General features: G+C 42.4%; 4 protein-coding genes across 4 annotated transcripts; 2 read left to right on the top strand and 2 right to left on the bottom strand.

Moving 5' to 3' along the window:
- Positions 1 to 3,605: 3,605 nt before the first annotated feature.
- LOC135707464 (ubiquitin-like FUBI-ribosomal protein eS30 fusion protein) lies at positions 3,606 to 6,164 on the bottom strand. The gene is made up of 3 exons (XM_065229280.1): positions 6,086 to 6,164; positions 5,644 to 5,729; positions 3,606 to 4,089 (listed from the first exon to the last, which is right to left on the bottom strand). The coding sequence occupies exons 2-3, from the start codon at positions 5,719 to 5,721 to the stop codon at positions 3,766 to 3,768; spliced, it is 402 nt and encodes a 133-aa protein (XP_065085352.1). The 5' UTR covers positions 5,722 to 5,729; positions 6,086 to 6,164; the 3' UTR covers positions 3,606 to 3,765.
- Positions 6,165 to 12,231: 6,067 nt separating this feature from the next.
- On the top strand, positions 12,232 to 15,337 carry Hrd3 (HMG-coA reductase degradation 3). Its single transcript, XM_065229388.1, has 3 exons — positions 12,232 to 14,396; positions 14,458 to 14,662; positions 14,720 to 15,337. The coding sequence occupies exons 1-3, from the start codon at positions 12,508 to 12,510 to the stop codon at positions 14,993 to 14,995; spliced, it is 2,370 nt and encodes a 789-aa protein (XP_065085460.1). The 5' UTR covers positions 12,232 to 12,507; the 3' UTR covers positions 14,996 to 15,337.
- A 72-nt stretch (positions 15,338 to 15,409) lies between these two features.
- LOC135707492 (transcription factor grauzone-like) lies at positions 15,410 to 16,985 on the bottom strand. The gene is made up of 2 exons (XM_065229336.1): positions 16,863 to 16,985; positions 15,410 to 16,799 (listed from the first exon to the last, which is right to left on the bottom strand). The coding sequence occupies exons 1-2, from the start codon at positions 16,974 to 16,976 to the stop codon at positions 15,441 to 15,443; spliced, it is 1,473 nt and encodes a 490-aa protein (XP_065085408.1). The 5' UTR covers positions 16,977 to 16,985; the 3' UTR covers positions 15,410 to 15,440.
- A 3,168-nt stretch (positions 16,986 to 20,153) lies between these two features.
- LOC135707490 (transcription factor grauzone-like) lies at positions 20,154 to 21,731 on the top strand. Its single transcript, XM_065229334.1, has 2 exons — positions 20,154 to 20,287; positions 20,354 to 21,731. The coding sequence occupies exons 1-2, from the start codon at positions 20,165 to 20,167 to the stop codon at positions 21,713 to 21,715; spliced, it is 1,485 nt and encodes a 494-aa protein (XP_065085406.1). The 5' UTR covers positions 20,154 to 20,164; the 3' UTR covers positions 21,716 to 21,731.
- Positions 21,732 to 21,931: the final 200 nt, after the last annotated feature.

Genomic DNA, 21,931 nt, shown 5'->3' on the forward strand with positions numbered 1-21,931 from the left:
AGCAATTCTTTGCAACCTTCAAGTCAGTATTTATGGGGGTTGGAAATATAACAACTACGAGTGAAAAGTTTCTCCGTAGTTTGGATTGATTTTATGGTTGTTGTTTTTTCTTATCAGTATCCTGAAAATTTGAGAAAAATGAAATGCAATATTAAATGCAATGCAAAATAAATGCAATAAATAATTATCCTCCCGGGTATCTTATTATTATTAAATTAAATAGTTTTTTTTTTTCTCCTGACAAAACTTTTAATATAACTGGGTAACACGGTACAAGAATGAACAAAATAACTGTCTTGTCAGTTAAATTGCAGCAAAAAAAAAAAACAAAAAAAAACTGGGTTTTCCAGTATACGCAACTCGAACCAATTACTGAATCAACAGTTACTTTTGACAGATTGACTTTACGGACAGTTCGGTAATGCAAATTTTTGCTGCGATGATAACTGGGCGATCCGCAATTCAAAAACCCAGTAAAATTTTACTGACTCCAGTAATCTAAAGTTAGTGTGCGAGAATAGGTTAAGGTATTGCCGAAGCCAACATTTCCCCTACTTTCGTTGTTATTTATTCATTAATTATCATTTTACCAAAAATACATATTGCCATTGCAGAGTGTCTACTCATTTTGTTAAACAAAATTCTCTGAGTTTGATTTTTTTTTTAAGTTAAAAAATATGCCATTTTGGGTAAAACAATAACTTAAGTATCTTAAATCGAAGACAAAGTTTTAAGAAGACTGGTAAAGGTTCCATCCTCAGAAGAAAGGTTTGTGCATTTGCTCATTTTTCTATCCGTTGCTTCCACCTTCGCTCGAGCACAGCGCTACCATAGAGGTAACTCTAAGACTAGTAGGTCCCGAAGAAAATCATTATTATTTTTGGCTCACTCAGTACCAGAACAACGGTCCCAAGCAGTCCCAAGCTATTTCACTCACCCCTGCATGTTCTGCATAAATCCACACACCCCTGATGTTATCTGTCAAACTTTCATAGCGAATCAAAACAAACATAGTGTAGTAATAGAATTTCAACTAGAATAGGGTACGTTAATCGTTTGCTTGGGACCAATAGGCTACTAAAGTGGTGAGCCAATTTAAAATCGTTAGTTTCGTATTGATTGTTGGCGCTACTGTGTCTGTCGCTCGGATTCTGGCAAAGTTGCCAATCTTCTTGATATTTTGTCTTCGCTTAAATGCTGAGCGATGCGGAGTCGATCACTTTCAATTTTCAGGTTATTGTGCTTGAAAAATCTTGCGTCATTTTTCAAATAGACCAATCTACATTGATCGATTCTCTTCATCAACTCTCTCTCTTTCGTTGATGGAAGCTGCGAGAACGCATCACAATGCTGGCTGGTAGCAACAATCAATACGAAACTAACGATTTTAAATTGGCTCACCACTTTAGTAGCCTATTGGTCCCAAGCAAACGATTAACGTACCCTATTCTAGTTGAAATTCTATTACTACACTATGTTTGTTTTGATTCGCTATGAAAGTTTGACAGATAACATCAGGGGTGTGTGGATTCATGCAGAACATGCAGGGGTGAGTGAAATAGCTTGGGACTGCTTGGGACCGTTGTTCTGGTACTGAGTGAGCCAAAAATAATGATGATTTTCTTCGGGACCCAGTGGTCTTAGAGTTACCTCTATGCTGGTAGGTCGGAACTGAATATCGAAATCGAATGATTGCAAAAATGTCGCATAATGTTGCATTGTTCAACCTTTCGAATTGGAGAAAATTTGTTTCAATGGCTCATTATCAGTAATAAACGTGAATTTCCTCCCGTACATATACACGCAAGGGAATTGACGATGCGCGCCACGCAGTACTACCAACAATCAATACGAAACTAACGATTTTAAATTGGCTCACCACTTTAGTAGCCTATTGGTCCCAAGCAAACGATTAACGTACCCTATTCTAGTTGAAATTCTATTACTACACTATGTTTGTTTTGATTCGCTATGAAAGTTTGATAGATAACATCAGGGGTGTGTGGATTCATGCAGAACATGCAGGGGTGAGTGAAATAGCTTGGGACTGTTTGGGACCGTTGTTCTGGTACTGAGTGAGCCAAAAATAATAATGATTTTCTTCGGGACCCAGTGGTCTTAGAGTTACCTCTATGGTAGTACCATGTAGTACTCCACTTTCGACGCAAGCTGCAATTGCTTGATGGTATGTAGAGACTAGTTTTGTCTAATAAGTTGATCGCGAGCGAGACAGGTAACTTCGATTCCATAAAGGAGACGTGATTCCAAAATTGCTCTAACAACTCGAAGCCCTTGATTTCATCGAAGTGGGCAGAAAAGGTCAAATATCGGTCAATTCGAACTCCGAGGATACGGGCTGACCTCCTGATGGGAATAGCTGTAACATTGATACAGACGGGAGTGTTAAGGACGGCATGATGGTGAGAGCAGATGTACACTGGTGTGCATTTTTCGGCTGAGAGTTGGAAGCCAGTCAGTGATGTCCACAGGGAGACTGCCCTTGTGGCAGCGCTCATCTTTCTACGTAGTGCCTTTATGGTTTTGTGAGTGATCAGGAGGATAATGTCGTCACCCATCATTATGAATTTTAGCTCAGAATAAATGAGAAATAAACACAATGTAGCTAGAAATAAGTGCATTGAACATGGATACAGCCATTTGAAAAAGTGAGTTTAGAAAAGTTGGGCAGGCCTGTTCTAGAATTTAACATATCTTCTAATCTAAGATTTTCGATAATTTTAATCTTGGTTGATATTGATGCTGGTGGTAGATTTTGGCCAACAATGGGTTGATGTATATTTCCCGGAATTCCCGGTTCACTGGTCACCCCTATTCTGTGAGTCGTGTGACTCTCTGTCACTACCCTAATAGAATTTGTGTGGTTATTTTGCTTAATCCAAACCATTTGTGGAATAGTTCAATCATTTGGATCTTCGTGCAAATCAAGCACGACTCGCAGAATAAGTGTGTGTAATTAAAATCGCTCAAAAACTGTCTACGTAGTTTATGGGCAGCCCTCTATTGAGTCTTTGATTCAGCAGTAAAGGTAAGATCGCATCATTAGGTGGATAAACTCGGGTTTTGATTTGGAACTGACTCAAGGTGGTCAATCCGGTTCAACGAAATTTTGAAGTTCTCTGCCACCTATTCTTGAACTCTTTATAGGTAATCACCTGAACCTACTTTGGCGGTCCAGAGGATTAATCTTCTACGAAATTGATAAGACCATCCCCGAAGATAAACAGACCTAGACATAGAAGCTGTTTTCCGTGGTTCACTAGACCATTAGGGAGTCATATAAAGGTAAAAAGTAACGATTTTCATGTTCATTTTCGCTGTCATTCCAATTCAAGAGCTCGATGTGAGCAATTCAAGTTTGCTTTAATAAAACATTCTTTTGTTCGTTAAGTCTCGGCCTGTTCATTATTGCCCAGGACGGGTCCACGTAGTTCCTTCAGCTACTGATTTTAATACCAGTTTAGTTGGTCAATGTCTTTTTTCGTAGTGAACAATTTGCCCCCGGTTTACGGGTACTTTACTTACCTTCTGCGAACCACCTCCGAGAAAGGCTGTCATCATTCGGGCCAGAAACAACACCAAACCAGTTTCGTCTTATACATAATAAAGGATTTCCGTTTATTTTCCTGCGGATGGTCGTGGTGACATCTTTCACAGCAGAGAAAGCAAAGCCCAACTTTACACACGCATCAACCGCACTCAATCAAACCTCAAGTTTCTCCTTATCCCTTCCCACGCATCACCAGCTTACGTCGAGTTGGCATTTGGTCCACGACGACGTCCGAAGGCTTGCACCACGTTGGCGAAGTTGCGGTTGTACTGGATGCGACGCTTGGCACGGCCGGTCTTCTTCTTCTTCTTTTCCTTCCTTTCGACCTTGGGGGTCTGACCCTTGACCTTACCGGCACGGGCGAGGGAACCGTGCACCTTACCTCCCAGCAGTGGGATGGTCAGGTCCAGCTCGGCGGATGAGAGGGCCGACACCAGGGCATCGGTGGCCAGGATGGCACCCTCGCAGGAGAGCACCAGATGGGCGGCGTCCTCGACATTCTCGAGCGCGGCAACGCGGGCCTACGGTGGGGAAAATGGTTTTGTGTTAGATGAATGTGATGCTTTCTTTTTTGGACATGATGAAAGATAATTGTCGGGAACCAAGCACCTCGAATCGTTACCAATCCAAGAGCGATTCAAGTCTCATTGTTCCATTTTGAGCTCGTTACTCTAGCAGACTGTTTAGGAGGAAGCAGACATCTGGTAGTGGATGTTAGTTCCGCTGGAATCTGCGCTTTTGGGTGGAAATGGTCTCAGAAGGTTTCTTCAGAATCGAAAGGTGGGGGGATGTTCGAACACATAACCTCGTGCAGTTCATTGCTTTGGGGGCAGTGAAGTTACACGATTCTCAGGGTTCGATTTTAATCTAGCAGAATGTTTGATTTAGGAGGATTGCCATCCAGGTAACAGATGACATCCGCTGGAATCTGCAGTATTTTCAAATGACATTAATGATCGTAAATTTGTTTAGAACGTACGCTCCCTGTCGTTTCCAATTGAGTTGATAAACGAAGGTCTCGAGTTCCGACAATCAATCTGGCAAAGCATCAGTAAGAAAGCATGCAACATTGGTGGAGCAAGTTTCTTTCCCCGAGCTCTGCGAAATTGGTTGTCAATTTTTACGAATTTCATTTGTACTAACCGAACAAACCCCGCCCGTTCCAAGCGTTTGGAGCTCGGGCGAGTCATAGTGGTTAGAATTTTCTCTAGCAATTACCTTAGAGACACTGTACCATGGAATTGGTCGGGTACGCATCGGGCCAAATGTAGTTGCTTTCTAAATTATCAGTTAATTTTTTTTCGTAATGGATAACGTTTGTACTAGACCATTGAACCCCGCCCGTTCCAAGCATTTGGAGCTCAGGCGAGTCATAGTGGCTAGAATTTCTCTAGCAATTACTTTAGAGACACTGTACCAATGAGCTGGGCACGCATCGGGCCAAATGTAATTGCCTTCTTAATTGGCCAAGTTGCTTTCTCTTACGGATTTCATTTGTACTAGACCATTTAACCCCGCCCGTTCCAAGCATTTGGAGCTCAGGCGGGTCATAGTGGCTAGAATTTTCTCTAGCAATTACCTTAGAGACACTGTACCATTGAACTGGGCACGCATCGGGCCAAATGTAATTGCCTATTCATCTATCATACTTCCATTTGCTTTCTCCGCAGAAAATGGCAATTCTACAAGGAGCCTGTCGTGACAATTTAAGTCCTTCCTTTCACCGAACGACGAGAGGAACGAGTTGGGAATTCTCACCTCTTTTACTTTAGCAAAGAAGCTTAAACCGAACGATCTACCGGTGGAGATTGGATTCGTTGGCTTGGTAAATTTCTTGCATCATTTTTCACCAGGTTTTCTCATGAAACATCTTTTGTCCTGATTTAATAAACCCCGTCGCTTCCACTGGGCACAAGCGACAGGTCAAACAATCAGATAATAATCTAGCAGCGGTTCTAGGGAATCTAAGCCAAGGAGATAGGCTTGATTCTGCTGTCCACTGCACAGTATTCAGATCCCTTCCGAGACATTTCCACCGTTTTATGAAGTTCTAAAATAACCACCAGTATACTAACCTTGATCTCGCAGATAGTTTCCTGGGGCTCAACGTCCAGGACGTGAGTGTTAAGTCCACGAATATGCAACTGCATCATGAGGGCGTCTACAACGGAAAACAACAGTTAGATCCATAGCTCCACACAATAAATCTATCGCATGTCCGGTGCAAATTTCAAGACCGAAACCACCGCATGGTCTGGCGCGATGTTGATGTGGTGGCCCCGTAGCACAAACTGTTTCACCGATTTGTTTCTCCCGTCTCTGGACACACACGTACGACTTCATCCCCGACACGAAAACATCAACCCCAATAACAACTCGATTTTCACTGCCACCCAACATTCCCCGGGGTATCTGGCCACGGTGCCACCATCAACCGACATGCTGGCGGTGGAAAAACGCCGGCCAACGACGGAAAATCGCGAAATTTGCACGGAAAACTTGAACCACGGCACTTACTTCTTGCACAGCACGAATCAGAAAAGAAAGATGGTTGCCTGACAGGACTGGACGGAAGTTGATCGGATGTCAACGACCGATCGCGCGACGAGCCGTTCACAAGCGCCGCTGCTGCTGCGACGCGACATTTCCGATAGTGGGGAACAAGTGGGAAAATGAAACAAGTTGAGTTTTTGAAATGACGGTTAAAGTTCTGTACAGAGCTCGAAAGGAAGCCTGAATAAGGTGCAATTCCCTAATAAAATGTGTATGGTTATTTTGCTTAACGACGTGTTCAGGATATCATCCAAACCGTTTGTGGAATAGTTCAATCATTTTGGTTATGGTTCGGGTATGGTATTTTTATTCGGGTTCTCCAACACAGCAAAAAAAAATGTAATATCGATCAATGTAATTCAAGCTGATGTATGAAATAATAATGATGTAATAGCAAAAATCAGATACAATATAGAGTTCTCTACCACGGTTAGTATTAGCAACAATCAATACGAAACTAACGATTTTAAATTGGCTCACCACTTTAGTAACCTATTGGTCCCAAGCAAACGATTAACGTACCCTATTCTAGTTGAAATTCTATTACTACACTATGTTTGTTTTGATTCGCTATGAAAGTTTGACAGATAACATCAGGGGTGTGTGGATTCATGCAGAACATGCAGGGGTGAGTGAAATAGCTTGGGACTGCTTGGGACCGTTGTTCTGGTACTGAGTGAGCCAAAAATAATAATGATTTTCTTCGGGACCCAGTGGTCTTAGAGTTACCTCTATGGTATTAGCATAGAGGTAACTCTAAGACTAGTAGGTCCCGAAGAAAATCATTATTATTTTTGGCTCACTTAGTACCAGAACAACGGTCCCAAGCAGTCCCAAGCTATTTCACTCACCCCTGCATGTTCTGCATGAATCCACACACCCCTGATGTTATCTGTCAAACTTTCATAGCGAATCAAAACAAACATAGTGTAGTAATAGAATTTCAACTAGAATAGGGTACGTTAATCGTTTGCTTGGGACCAATAGGCTACTAAAGTGGTGAGCCAATTTAAAATCGTTAGTTTCGTATTGATTGTTGGTATTAGTCAGCAGTTTCACTAATACAAGCGTTTTACTGGTTGAAAATAAAAAAACAAACCGCTGTCAGGTCGAACACTTTGACAGCTGATTTCGTGGTTGAAAATAATAAACAAATCGATTTTACACGGCTACAGTAGCAACGTTGTATTGGTGAAATCTTGCGACAAGAAGTCAATTACATCAATGGATGTAATTTTGTTCGCAAAATCGATGTACATCGTACAACGTTATGTTACACAACCGATGGATTAACCTGGTTGCAGTAGTTTGGATGTAATATTCAACAACTTTTTTTTCTGTGAACGACCGCAGATCGTTGATGTGCACGCTATTTCAAAACTACCCAAATTTGGGTATAATCTACCCAGATCGATCAAAACTGAACCAACCCAAAAATGGGTAACCTATGTTGAGAGTGACAAGTTGACAAATGGACAAAGTCAATCGGACTCATGTCGCTGTTGTCCATTTGTTAACTTGTCACTCCCAGCCTCGCTCCCAGCACAGTTTACACATTTTTCGGTATGTTCAGTTTTGACCGATCTGGAAACTAAAGTGTGTAATCCTGCAAATGTGTCGCATTGATTTTGTTGATTTACACAAGGGATGGTTACTCTACACACTTATTTTGTCAGTGTTCCTCACGTGTGCCGGCAGTGCCGAGAGTGTCGTCAGACTGATTTTTTTTGTGTGTATAATGGTATGTTTGGCAACCCGGTGAATTTGACAGTTCGCATGTTTGTTTCGAAGTGTAATCCAGCAGTTGCTCCCAAATTCTCTCGGAAAAGGATTACACTGAACCTAATAAGCAACCTCGTAAGCAACGGCCTCGCCCTCCGTATCGATGCTTCGAGCGACAGGACAATAACTTCTACTGGATTGGAGTATGATGAGGACTCGGATGAACCACAGGTGACGGTGGTAAGTAGACGAGGCGAGCGTGCATCATCAGAGGAAACTGGTCCAGATGCTCTTCAGATTCTGATGAACGCTTTCGGGAGGAGTTTCTCCCGAAAGCCATTGACTCCTCGATCGACTCAGTCAAAGAATCGGCGCCAGCGTTCTAGTGGAAGGTTCAACCGGAATCAGACTTCGCTGGTGGACGTGGGGTTTAATATGTCCACACGGTCAGACAGTCCAATGATCGGACAAATCAAGAACAACATGTGAAAAGAGCATACAAGCTTTTTGTAAACAAACCTTCTTATGCCCTTTTCTCGCCACGCATATGACACCAACGCAAACCATCAACATCACCGGATAGGGGAAGCTTTTCCCTTCCCGATGATGTTATTAGTTTGCGTGGGCGACCCTCGGTTGGCAAGAAGAGGGCCTACAAAGGTTTGTTTACAAAAAGCTTCTATGCCCTTTAAGAGATGAACTAGCCTATGGCTAAAAATCTCTCTAACAAAGAAAAAAAAAATTCTATGCCCTTTTCACATGTGGCTCTTGAAATGGAGAGAAGTATGATGTCTCTGGCGAAAATCAGTGCCGGCCATAGAACACCTGTAAAAGCTGGGGCGCTGTCGATGGTAGGAAAGCAAACACCGGTGAAGATGCTACCTCCGACCATGGTCCGAGTGATCATCGAAGGCGAATTTATCGATGTCATACGATGAGGAACGAATCATGGAACTGAATGTCGGTTGGTTGGTGAAGCTTTACGGAATCAAATATGGTAAACGACCACTGACAAAACTACTACCAACCGGTGGCAACTAACGATTTTAAATTGGCTCACTACTTGACTAGCCTACACAGCAAAAAAAGTTGTTGAATATTACATCCAAACAGCTGCACAGAGGTCAATCCATCGGTTGTGTAATATCACATTGTACGATGTACATCGATTTTGGGAACAAAATTACATCCATTGATGTAATATTGTATCTGCTTTTTGCTATTACATCATTATTTCATACAAAGCTTGAATTACGATGATCGATATTACTGGTTTTCGATATTTTGGTCTTAGAGTTACCTCTATGCTACTACGGCCAGATGGTGGCCTTTGTATGGACACCGATCCGCTTACGATCTTGTGTGCGGCTCGGAGTCCATAATCAATTCGTACCTGAAAGAGTTCGAAAAGCTGCACTTACGTTTTAAATTGGTCTTAGTCGAAAAAAAGAATCATCAATTTTAGTTTATAAACAAATATGGATGTTCAAGTTGCCAGTAAGCAATAATTTTCGCTCAACGTTTTTACAGGTAAGACGATATGCAGAAACACCCAGAAACACCTTCAGATACCCGAAAACACGCTAGAAACACAATCCCGACCAACTGTTCGTGATACTTCTTCAAAGTTTTTTATAAAGAAATAAAGATTAATGTCGGCAATTCTTTACTTTAAATTTTCAATGATTTCGATCTTTATTGATCGATACTTACATTTAAAATTATTTCTTCAGCAGTCATATGATAGTAACCCGACCAACCATTTCGTTAATTTTCTTTAATTTTCTATACATCGATCTTCAAAGCCATTCATGAGAAAAATCGATAGCGATCGTCACCATTTCATGACTAATTGTAAAGATGCTAAAAGTCTAATCGTGAATCGTTTATAAAGATCTTTCTCAAAATATTGCTACCAATCGTTACCAATGTTAAAATATCGATTGTGTTGCCAGATCAAAATATCGATTTCTGTTGAAAAATCAAAATATCGATACACAACTGCTCATTTTATTTGTGATTTTTTATTGGCATGATTTCTAGTTTCAATCCCATGCCATCTGGGGTGTACTGATTTCGTTGTTGGTTGCTAATTCTCGGGTCAACGGCTGCTGTTGATGAGCTTATCAACGACAGGCAAACACACTCTAGTATGTGGTGTATTGAAATTTTTGTAAATCTTTTCATACATGAATTCAATATTTATTTGTCATAACCATCAACCAGTCAGCCATGTAGGTGTAATAGAGGTCAAAAAGGTATCAATTTTCCTCATTGGGTTCCAAATGCCGAGAATCCCACCACGCATGCTATCACGGGTTATTAAATATATAGACGTAAACTTGAAGAACTACAATGGTAAACATTTGCTGCGTCGCGGCCATCGGTCTTCTCATTCATTTACCGGCAGATTCATCAATAAATATTTAAATACTGATATCATCGTAACTTTGAACTTTGACAAAGAACAATAAAGATTGCCATCGATGCACATTTATAATCTCCTTGTTATCGATTTGCATCACTGGTTAAAGAGAGTTCGAGACACACCAGGTGACAGATGGCAATGTTTATATTATTTATCGACATATTCGGCATTTCATCGGAAGAAGCAATCTGCCGGTAAATGAACGAGAAAACCGATGGCCGCGACGCAGCAAATGTTTACCCCATTGTAGTTCTTCAAGTTTACGTCTATATATTTAATAACCCGTGATAGCATGCGTGGAGGGATTCTCGGCATTTGGAACCCAATGAGGAAAATTGATACCTTTTTGACCTCTATTACACCTACATGGCTGACTGGTTGATGGTTATGACAAATAAATTTGTATAAATATTGAATTCATGTATGAAAAGATTTACAGAAATTTCAATACACAGAGTGTGTTTGCCTGTCGTTGATAAGCTCATCAACAGCAGGCGTTTGTAGTAGATATAAGTTTCATGTTAAAAAAATAACTTAACAATAACAAAACATCTAAATTTCTCAGTGTATAACATTCCGCTACAGCCTATATTTCACTGGTAGCAAAGTGAAAACCGGATGATTGCTTTTCGTTCCGTCGAAAAAAAGCGTAAAGGAAAAGAAAGATCGGGTGCATGATTGGAAAAGAATTGAGAAGCGGGACTTCGGAATGCTGGTGTACCAAAGATGAAGGATGTCACTTGCCTCTACTCAGCTGGATATCCGATCGTGCCAGAGGCAACGAACGATGCCATTGAGCGCGAGAAAATCGATTCGGCTTTGTTGAGAGAGTACATCAGATACCGATTGCTTACAATGGTTCACCGACTCCAACAGAATCTACCGACTGCGCCATTGTCTATAGTTTGTCATACACAGCAAAAAAAGTGGTTGAATATTACATCGGAACTGGTGCAACCAAGTCAATCCATCGGTTGTGTAATATACGATGTACGATGTACATCGATTTTGCGAACAAAATTACATCCATTGATGTAATATTGTATCAGCTTTTTGCTCTTACATCATTATTTCATACATCAGCTTGAATTACGTTGATCGATATTACATTTTTTTTTGCTGTGTACAAGTGTATACGTGGCATAACTTTCGGCATAACTTACCACCTGATCAGATGATTTTTTTTTGCAAGAGATAATTAATTTTTAATCATTTGATATATTAAACTACACAGAAAAAAAAGTTGTTTGTTATTAAATCCAAACTGATGCAACCAGGTCAAACCATCGGTTGTGTAACATAACGTTGTACGATGTACATCGATTTTGCGAACAAAATTACATCCATCGATGTAATATTGTATCTGCTTTTTGCTATTACATCATTATTTCATACATTAGCTTGAATTACATTGATCGATATTACATTTTTTGATGTGTATTCTCATTTTGCTTGAAATTTAATCAATTTTACATTAAACTCAGTTTAGTCATATACACTAATAAAATTCCACACATTTTTATTGACGAATTTCCATGTAAAATTTCACATGATTTTCATGTGATTATACATAAACAGAATCCACCCAGAAGCACACATGAAATTTATGGGTCAAATGAATAGTATGTGTGGTTACACATAGCTTTTATGTGTACACATCTTAAGTATGTGTCCGACACATAGCTATCATTTGTTGATCACATTGCAAAAATTCATGTATGGGACACATAAAAACAATATTTGGAATTTTATTAGTATATGACTAAACTGAGTTTAATGTAAAATTGATTAAATTTTAAGCAAAATGAGAATAGTTTAATTTATCAGTGTACACAGACAAATTTTAAGTAATAATCCCGGGAACGATACCCACCAACTGTCAAATTCACTCCTTTCAAATCACACGTCATTTTATTGTGTTTTCTTCCACCTCAGTGCAAAATAGTAAATAAGATCCCCTGTAATCCCCAGAACAGGCTTGAAAGGAAAAAAAAAAGTGTTAAAATTGTGGAACGCTATCTCATTAGAAACTGGATTTAGTAACGACCCATTAACGACAGAATACCGAATTGATCGAAACGAACTGCAGCGAAGGCAGTTGGGGATACTTCGCAGCAAATAATTTGTGAACCGTACGTGTTCCTGTGGAGCTGCACTTGTGCTGATCATTGTTTTCCAATGGACGTCAGGACACGTCGCTTCTAAGGAAATCGGCGAAAGATTAGTACATTTGAAGATGAAAACATTTTTCCTACTCTGTGGGATACTACTCCTATTTGGAGAGGTGTGGAGCGAGGTGGAACCGCCTCAGGGACCGGAGGAGACGAGTTCTTCCGTAGGAAGTAGCAGAAAGCGGGATGGGGATGAGCCGGAGGAGTCGACAAAGGATGGTTCGAACCAAAGAAAGTCGGCGGAAGGCTTGCTGGAGGAGATTGTGCTAGAGGAATCGGAACAGAAGAAGAGCGAGAGGGTGGAGTTCGAGGCGCTGTCGGATGAGTTGCATTTCATGCGGTCGGCGATCAAGATCGTCAAGGCACCGGATCTATCGCAGGATAAGGAAAGCCGAAAAATGTCCGAGATGCTAAATGAGCTGCTGGATAGTCACGAGCGAATGATCCAGAAGATTGAGAGCGAGATCGAAGAGATCAACCGGATCTCGCCGGAGGATGCTGGGGAGACGGCTAGGGTGTTGAGTCCGGAAGAGTTGGAGGCTCAGGAAACGTATGACAGGGCGATGGTGGTGCTGAATAGGACCAAGGTGGATAAACTGCAGGGACACAAGCTGATGGTGGAGGCGGCTGGTAAGGGTCATCCGTTGGCGAGGAGTCACGTGGCTTGGGCGCAGTTGCTGGGTCATCCGGTGCATATGGATACTGAGGCGGCGAAGAAGACGTTTTTGGAACTGGCCGAGAGTGGACTGCCGGATGCTCAGATGGGACTGGGATTTATGTACTCAACTGGGATTGGGTTCAATGTGAGTCAGGCGAAGGCGTTGGTTTACTACACGATGGCGGCACTGGGGGATAATTCGTGGGCTCAGATGGCACTGGGATACCGGTATTGGTCCGGGGTTGGTGTGCCGAATAGCTGCGAGACGGCGCTGGATTTCTACCGGAAGGTAGCTACAAAGGTGGCTAATCAGGTTACGTTTTCCGGGGGAGCGGCAGTCCATCGTATCAGGCTTCTGGATGAAGTGGAAAATTCCGGTCCTAGTTCGGGAATACTGGATAATGATTTGATCGATTACTACCAACTGTTGGCGGACAAAGGAGACGTACAGGCACAGGTTGGCCTGGGTCAGCTACATTATCAAGGTGGCCGAGGCATTCCGCTGGATCATCAGAAGGCCCTGCAGTACTTTAGCCAAGCGGCGAATGCAGGAAATGCCGTAGCGATGGCTTTTCTGGGGAAGATTTACCTAGAGGGAAGCGATAACATTAAAGCTGATAATGAAACTGCTTTGAAGTATTTTAAGAAGGCGGCCGATTTGGGCAACCCGGTGGGACAGAGTGGTTTGGGAATTATGTACCTGCATGGCAAAGGAGTGCCCAAGGATACGGTGAAGGCGTTGAAATACTTTACCCAAGCAGCTGACCAAGGGTGGGTAGACGGACAGCTTCAGTTGGGTAATATGTACTTCAGTGGCATCGGCGTCAAGAGGGATTTCAAGCTAGCTAACAAGTATTTCAATCTGGCCTCTCAGTCGGGTCATGTGCTGGCTTTCTACAACCTGGGTCAGATGCATGCCGTTGGACTGGGAATGATGCGATCCTGTCCGACGGCGGTGGAGCTGTTCAAGAACGTGGCCGAACGAGGAAAGTGGGCCGAGCGGTTAATGTCTGCTCATCAGGATTATCGTTCCTACCGGTTCGAGGAAGCATTCATGCAGTACACCTTGATGTCGGAATTGGGCTACGAGGTAGCGCAGAGCAATGCGGCTTTCCTACTCGATCGAGGGGAGATCAATTTGTTCAAGAACCGCGAAGAAGAGCTGATCCGGGCGTTACAGTTCTGGGGTCGGGCTGCCGCTCAAGGCTACTCGGCTGCCCAGGTCAAGCTGGGAGATTACCACTACTATGGACTGGGCACGAATGTGGATTTCGAAACTGCTGCTTCACATTACCGGTGAGTTGATGGATAGGGGACCAACAGGATTCAGCACTGATCATTTTTTTTTCCTTTGCAGAATGGCTTCGGAACAGCAGCACAACGCTCAGGCCATGTTCAATCTGGGCTACATGCACGAACAGGGTCTCGGTATGAAGAAGGACATTCACCTGGCCAAACGGTGCTACGATCTGGCAGCGGAGACCAGTGCTGATGCCAAGGTTCCCGTGACCCTTGCCCTGATGAAGCTTCAGATGCTGTTCAAGATGGAATCACTCCGAGAGGTAAGATTTTCTATGTTTTTCAAACAAAAGCGGTCAATTTTATTCCTTTATTTATAGTCCCCCTTCAGCGTCCTGTTGGACCTGGACGAGAACATCGCCTCCAATTGGGATCTCTACTTGATCACGGTCCTGACGGTGGTTCTTGGAGCAGCACTGTACTTTCGAAGACCACCCGCACCGGGAGCGGTCAATCACAATCCCCCACCCGCTCCGGTTCCAGTGGTACCGGCAGCGGCCGAGGAGGCCCCACTGATTGATCGACCCGCGACCAACAACATGAACGAAAACCATCAGCCGCAGCAGCGTGAACAGCGCGAAGATGCACCTCAATGATCAATAGTGGACAGTGTATAAGAGTGATGTTTTTCGAAGAAGAATGTGTGAGATGAATTTTGCTATTGTTTTCTCCTGTTTTACAATATCATATTTTAGCCCGACACTGTTGTTTTTTAAACTTTCATCGCCGAATTCGGCGTGTTGGCTAAATAGTTTCATTATTATTGCAGCACTAAATACTGATTACTTCAATTTTACATGAAATGTTTGTGAGAAGTGTGTTGGTTCTGTGGAGGATAAATGCGGAGTGCATCATACTAATCTTTTGGCTGTAAGCTGGGAGGCAATGTCTGAACGAAAGCATGGACAATTATGTGAAATAAATTTAGTGAACCGTAACTTGTAACGGATATCGAAGGAAAGAAAACTCATAAAACGTTAGTATTGACATGAGATTTTTATTATTTACGCAAAACAGACTATTTCCTACATTACAAAGCATTCAAGAAACCGTTTCGCCTGATCCATCTTCCCTACTGTCGGCGGGGGCATACTTGGCCAATTGTTCCTCCTGCCACTCCTGCGGGTGTTTCTTCTTCCGGTGAGTGCATATTGTGGCAAGGGAGAAGAACTTCTTCTCGCAGTACTGGCAATGGTAGAGCGGCTCTCCTGTATGGGCATTTGCGATGTGTTCCCGCAGAGTAGTTGGCCGTGAGTACTCCTTACCGCACAACTCACACACATGTCTCTTCCTATCCGGCACGTGCTTGCGATTCATGTGCACCTTCAGGGCCATCATATTGATCGAAACGTGTGCACATACCTCACACTTGTACTCTTTGCCCTCCTCTTCGTGGCGCCGCACATGCCGCCAGTAGGAGGTTTGCCTCAACCACTTGTTACAAATGGGACACTGCTTCCGTTGCTGCTCCGTCGTGAGCTCGTGCTTTTTGCGATGCGTCAGAAACGTCGATCGTAGGTAGAATCCCTTCGAACAAATCTCACATATGAAATCGGTTGGCTTCTGGTGAACAGTTTTGACATGGTTCTTCAGGAACCGTTTATGACCGAAGCACTTGCCACATACCTCACATTTAACCGTTTGCTTGTCCAGTGTTTCATGTCCCATCAAGTGGCTTTTCAATATCACTTCTTTAGTGAAGCTTTTCTCACATCGATGGCATTTGAATATTGGTTCCTTTCTGTCAGTGTGATGCTCTTTCTTGTGACGAAGGTAACCGCTCTGATACTTGAAAGTACCATTACAAATTTCGCACTTGAACGCTTCCGGATTCAGCACATTCTGCACGTGCTGATACAAGAAAAGACGTGTCCTGTGCTGAGTTCCGCAACATACAACCGTATCCTTATTATGCGTTTTTACTCGATGACGTTTGATAGCACGGAAGTTTTCAAATTCCATATTACATTCCTCGCAGAAGTAGAAGGTGTGTTGTTTGATAAAGTCATCTTCCGCTTGCCGTTCTTCAGGGGTCAACAGTTTACGCGAATGAGGCTTTTTCTGTTTCGCAATCCTTTCACCCGGTGGTCGTCGCGTGTACTTTCGTTTCTTTCGTGGCTCCTGGCTCGATTCCTCGTTCAGGAGTTCATTGCATTCTTCCGGAATCTCAAGCTTGCAGTCCACTATATCGAACGGTTTTAGTTCATCCACAGGCAGGTCTATGCAATTTTCCTGAAGTTGATCCTCTTCAATCTCGGTTTCCTCTTGTTTGATGAAAACTGATAGTGCTGTCGCTTCAAGCTGTCCGTGGAGCTTCTGCACATCTCGGTAGAATTGATGAAACTGGTCCACCTTTTCCCAACAGATTCCACAAACGATAGCATTTCGCAGGTCATCCTCCTGTGTTCGGTTCGGGGATTTTGAAATTAAACTCCCAACTTTAACAATTAATAGTTCGCTTACCTTGAACCAAAAATGTTTACAGAATACGTGGCAATCGGAATCCGATGTATTGTGAACATTTTCAGGTTTCTTACGGCAAATAAAACAATTTTCACCAGGCAAATCGGACTTCATGTTCGTTTGTTTTGCAAAACTGAAAAATGACGTATATATATATATGAAGAATGGATTAATCTACACGGACATTGAAAGCAACCCAAAAGAGAGTTGAATTATTCGACTCAATTTTGGCAAAAGTGGATTTACTAAAAAAACGATTGTACGTAATTTCCCGGAAAACCGTTTTCCCGGAAAGTACCATTTCTTGATTACTTTTTCGAAAGGACGTGTCAGCTTTTGTAAACAATGCATTTGATCGTCGATTTGGCGTAACTGGTAGCTCGCCGCCCACGCATGCAGTGAGCCAATTTAAAATCGTTAGTTTCGTATTGATTGTTGCTATTACCGCCGCGGAATGTTCAGCCAGAGCAGCCGCCGTCACTTGCGAAACCGAAGAGGAGGAGGACGTTGAAGTAACCGCTACCAATGTTTCCGGTGAGTATGATCCTCGTCCGGACTTCAAACCCATCAACGATCAACCGGACGAAATCGAAATGAAAACCGGTCAGGAAGACGAAGAACAAATCAAGCTGACAGATTATCTTCGTCAACTTTCTCTTTGCATTCCCACGGCCATGTTAAGACCAAGTACACGATCGTCATGAGACGTGATCAAGTTCACAAGATCGCTACCAATCACTCGATATCGTCAGCGCTGTTCATAAAATAGATGGAGATGAACAATAAATTCCACACCTGGGCCGCTATGGACTTAGCCAACGAGAAACCGAAGAACACACGTATGTAGTGATGTTCTACTTTAAAGGAGACTGCCGTTGACGGCCGCAGCAAAATCACGGTGGTGTATCGCAGAGACGGAACCGTACAACGATCATCCGGAAGGCACTGCAGAAGCACCAAAAGAGGAAGGATGGATGTCCACCGTCAGTAGAACGGCACAGTGGTAATTCAGAGCTCAGTTCGCAGTTTCATCCAGCGGCAGTTTGCATGCCGTTGCCATGGGAACGGGATTGCTTCGACGAGTATTGTAGCACGTGCGGGGTACGTAATTTGCCGGATTTTGAGTATTTGGTCAGGCAGATCGAGTTCCACCATATCAAGCCGGACAAGCATTCGCCCTTGGTAAATGTAAGGCAGCTACGCAGCAATAGGCTCCGTTCACGTTCACAGTTGGTAAGGGTTGAGCGAAGGTTATTAAGCAGAGATGATGCAGAATAATCAAATCAATCAATTTAAGTGTCTCCGAGTTTTGCTGAGTTATTGAGTTCTGTAAACATGTTTTTCATTTTATTGTTGTTTTGATTGACAGCAGCTTTTCGGTTTCGCATGAAGGTGTACATAACATATATGTAACATATTCATCCCTATTCTGTATTTCGTTTCGAACGAAATTCTCATACAAAAAAATATTTTTTTGTATGAGAATTTCGTTTGAAACGAAATACAGAATAGGGGTGATTATGTTGCTGTGATGCGAAAAGTGAGGAAGCAGATGACAGTGAGCTTTCTCACTGAGCAATGTGAGTTACTCGAGGTGCATCAAAAGCAACTCAGAAATTGCTCATGATTAGGAGCTGTCTTGCCCCTAGTTATAAACAGACTATAGTCTATATATATATATATATATAGTCTCAGTGGCACCGGTGGTGTAGTAGTAAGAGTGATTGCCTTCCACCCGAGAAGGCCTGGGTTCAATCCCAGTCGGCACCGCCGGGGTTTTCTGAGGCATAAAATCTTTGATCACGCCTTCCTTCGGAAGGGAAGTAAAGCCGTTGCTCCCCGGTCTATGAGTTGATGGGTCGATAGGTAGGGTCCAGGGTGTGGGAGCTGCCTACCTGGAGTCGGTAGCATTGGTACTCAGTACGGAAAACAAGATCAACGGAAAACAAATCAAAGAAAAAAAAACAGACTACACTCAAAAAATTTATCACATATCTAATGGATGAAAACCATGTGAAATTCACATAGCTTTCATGTGATCACATAGGTGAAAATCTCACCACAAATCACATGAATATTATGAGGCAAATGAAATTCATATGAAAAATCATATAAAATTAACATGATCGCATAAATGTTATGTAAAGTTCAGATGAATTCCATTAATTTTGTTTATGGATGAAAATCATTTGCGATTCCAATGGAAGCTACATGAAAACTATTTTCGGTGTATAGTCTCGTAATTTTGGTTTACTTTGCACGATAGGTAGCCGGTTTGACATTTCAATAGGTAAACTTGGTTTCACTCTTGGTGTGACTCTTAAGGCCCACGCACATTAGATCCGGATCGGACGCGTTGCGGCAAAGCTAAATTTATTGTCTAACTGTCAAATTTACGTCAACGCAACGCAAACGGATCTAACGTGGGTGGCCCTTTATACACCGACTATAATCTTCAAAAACCATGAAATGTCTTAAAAAAGGTTTGCAAGATAAAAATGTCTTGAAAATGAAAACATGTCTTCAAATCAGTGCTAACATTTGAAAACGGCACAAAAGCCATTTGTAAACAAATGGTTTGTGGGCCCTTTACTCACTACTTGAAGTACACCCACGCGACACAACAGCAACATCGGGTAGGGGAAATTTTCCCCTTCCTGACGATGCTGTTGGTTTGCGTGGGCGTTCTTCGGGTAGCGAGTAAAGGGCCCACAAACCATTTGTTTACAAATGGCTTTTGCGCCGTTTTCAAATGTTAGCACTGAAATCTGGCAATCCAGTTTTCCAGGCAGGCCAATTGAAATTGATTAAAATTTATTATTATTTAATAAAAACGATAAAAACAGTCTGGTCACCTTATTATAATCGAAAAAAAAATGGAACATCAACACGACTACGAATTTGTCACACCGATGCATGCAACATGTTTCTGTAATAGGGGAAATGCAGGTAATGTCGGCCTAAGTGTCCCTAATTTGGGCCCATACATACACCCCTATTCTGTATTTCGTTTCGAACGAAATTCTCATACAAAAAAAATATTTTTTTGATATGATAAATTCAGCAAACGACTAAATTTTCAATAGCAACCAAAAATATCCATTAGTAACGTCACAATAACGCGTTCATCTAGATAAAATTGATAAATAGCTGATTTTTAGCGATGGGCCCAATATTAGATCCATAGGCCAACATTAGAGACATTTTCCCTATACATCAATTTTTTTTATGTGGATGAGACACGGTTTTGCATTATTTTGCTGATTGAACTGTCAATTTCATTTTAAGAAAAACAAACGAATATGAACTCAAATTTCCCTAGTAAAAATTGTTTTATTTGCTGTAAGGAACCTGTAAATTTTCATAAAACATCGGATTCCGACCTGAATATATGCCACATAATCTGTCAACATTTTTGGTTCAAGGTAAGCAAACTATTCATTCAATGTCAAAGTTGGGAGTTCAATTTCAAATCCCCATTCCGAACACAGGAAGATGACCTGCAAACTGCTATCGTCTGTGGAATCTGTTGGGAAAAAGTGGATCAGTTCCATCAATTCTACCGAGATGTGCAGAAACTCCATGAACAGCAGGAAGCAGCACCGCTATCAGTTTTCATCAAACAAGAGGAAATCGAGATTGAAGAGGATCAACTTCATGTAAATTGCATAGACCTGCCTGTGCATAATCTAAAACCTTTCGATATAGTGGACTGCAAGCTAGAAAACGCGGAAAAATGTACTGAACTCTTGGAGGAGGAATCGACCCAGGAACCACAGAAGAAACGAAAGTACACGCGACGACCACCGGGTGAAAGGAATGCGAAACGGAAAAATCCCCATTCGCGTAAACTGTTGACCCCCGAAGCACGGCAAGCGGAAGATGATTTCATCAAACAACACACCTTCTATTTCTGCGATGAATGTAATATAGAATTTGAAAACTTCCGAGCTATCAAACGTCATCGAATAAAATCGCATAATAAGAGAACGGTTGTATGCTGCGGAACTCAATACAGGACACGTGTTATCTTGTATCAGCACGTGCAGAATGTGCTGAATCCGGAAGCGTTCAAGTGTGAAATTTGTAATGGTACATTCAAGTCTAAGAGCGGTTACCTTCGTCACAAGAAGGAGAATCACACTGCCAGGAAAGAACCCGTGTTCAAATGCCATCGATGTGAGAAAAGCTTTACTAAAGAAGGGATACTTAAAAGTCACTTGATGGAACATGAAACACTGGACAACGAAACGGCTAAATGTGAGCTCTGTGGCAAGTGCTTCCGTCGTAAACTGTTCCTGAAGAAACACATAAAAGCTGTTCACCAAAAGCCAACCGATTTCATATGTGAGATTTGTTCGAAAGGATTCTACCGGCGGGGCATGTTTCTGGCGCATCGCAAAACGCATGAGCTTACGGCGGAACAGTTACGGAAGCAGTGCCCCGTTTGCAACAAGTGGATGAAGAATCACACATACTGGCTGAAGCATGTACAGCGGCACAGAGAGGAGGGTAAAGAGTACAAATGTGAGGTCTGCGGTCACGTGTCGATCAATTTGATGGCCTTGAAGGTGCACATGAGTCGCAACCACGCGCCGGATAGGAAACGACATGTATGTGAACTGTGCGGTAAGGAGTATTCACGGGCAACTACTCTGCGGGAACATGTCGCGAATGCCCATACTGGAGAGCCGCTGTACCAGTGTCCGTACTGCGAGAAAAAGTTCTTCTCCAATGCCACTATGTACTCGCACCGGAAGAAGGAACACCCGCAGGAGTGGCTAGAGGATCATTTGGCCAAGTATGCCACCTCCGACAGTAGGGAGGATGGATCAAGCGAAACGGTTTCTTGAATGTTTAGTGATGCGTAGATACAAAAAAAAAATATGTTACAAAACTTACGTTTTATGAATTTTCTTTCCTTCGATATCTCGCGTGGACAAGATACGCTTCACTGAATTAGTGTTTCGCTGTGCACAAGTATCAGCTTCCCCGACAAGTACCACAATGAAACTTTTACTTCACGTTTGCTGTAGTGCAGCATACGTGAAGTAGCAATTTCAGGTGGC

This window comes from Ochlerotatus camptorhynchus, unplaced genomic scaffold (assembly GCF_037179485.1).
Source record: "Ochlerotatus camptorhynchus isolate MF236.1 unplaced genomic scaffold, CSIRO-AGI_Acam_v1.1 ptg000313l, whole genome shotgun sequence".
Lineage (NCBI taxonomy): Eukaryota > Metazoa > Arthropoda > Insecta > Diptera > Culicidae > Ochlerotatus > Ochlerotatus camptorhynchus.

Bases quoted from the DNA above. Each gene is read 5' to 3' on its own strand.
- LOC135707464 (XM_065229280.1), bottom strand. From the start codon at position 5,721: ATGATGCAGTTGCATATTCGTGGACTTAACACTCACGTCCTGGACGTT. The intron at 4,090-5,643 runs GTTAGTATACTG...TCCCCACCGTAG, and splicing joins AAACTATCTGCGAGATCAAG to GCCCGCGTTGCCGCGCTCGA.
- Hrd3 (XM_065229388.1), top strand. From the start codon at position 12,508: ATGAAAACATTTTTCCTACTCTGTGGGATACTACTCCTATTTGGAGAG. The intron at 14,397-14,457 runs GTGAGTTGATGG...TTTCCTTTGCAG, and splicing joins ACTGCTGCTTCACATTACCG to AATGGCTTCGGAACAGCAGC. The intron at 14,663-14,719 runs GTAAGATTTTCT...CTTTATTTATAG, and splicing joins AGATGGAATCACTCCGAGAG to TCCCCCTTCAGCGTCCTGTT.
- LOC135707492 (XM_065229336.1), bottom strand. From the start codon at position 16,976: ATGAAGTCCGATTTGCCTGGTGAAAATTGTTTTATTTGCCGTAAGAAA. The intron at 16,800-16,862 runs GTAAGCGAACTA...AACCGAACACAG, and splicing joins GTAAACATTTTTGGTTCAAG to GAGGATGACCTGCGAAATGC.
- LOC135707490 (XM_065229334.1), top strand. From the start codon at position 20,165: ATGAACTCAAATTTCCCTAGTAAAAATTGTTTTATTTGCTGTAAGGAA. The intron at 20,288-20,353 runs GTAAGCAAACTA...TTCCGAACACAG, and splicing joins GTCAACATTTTTGGTTCAAG to GAAGATGACCTGCAAACTGC.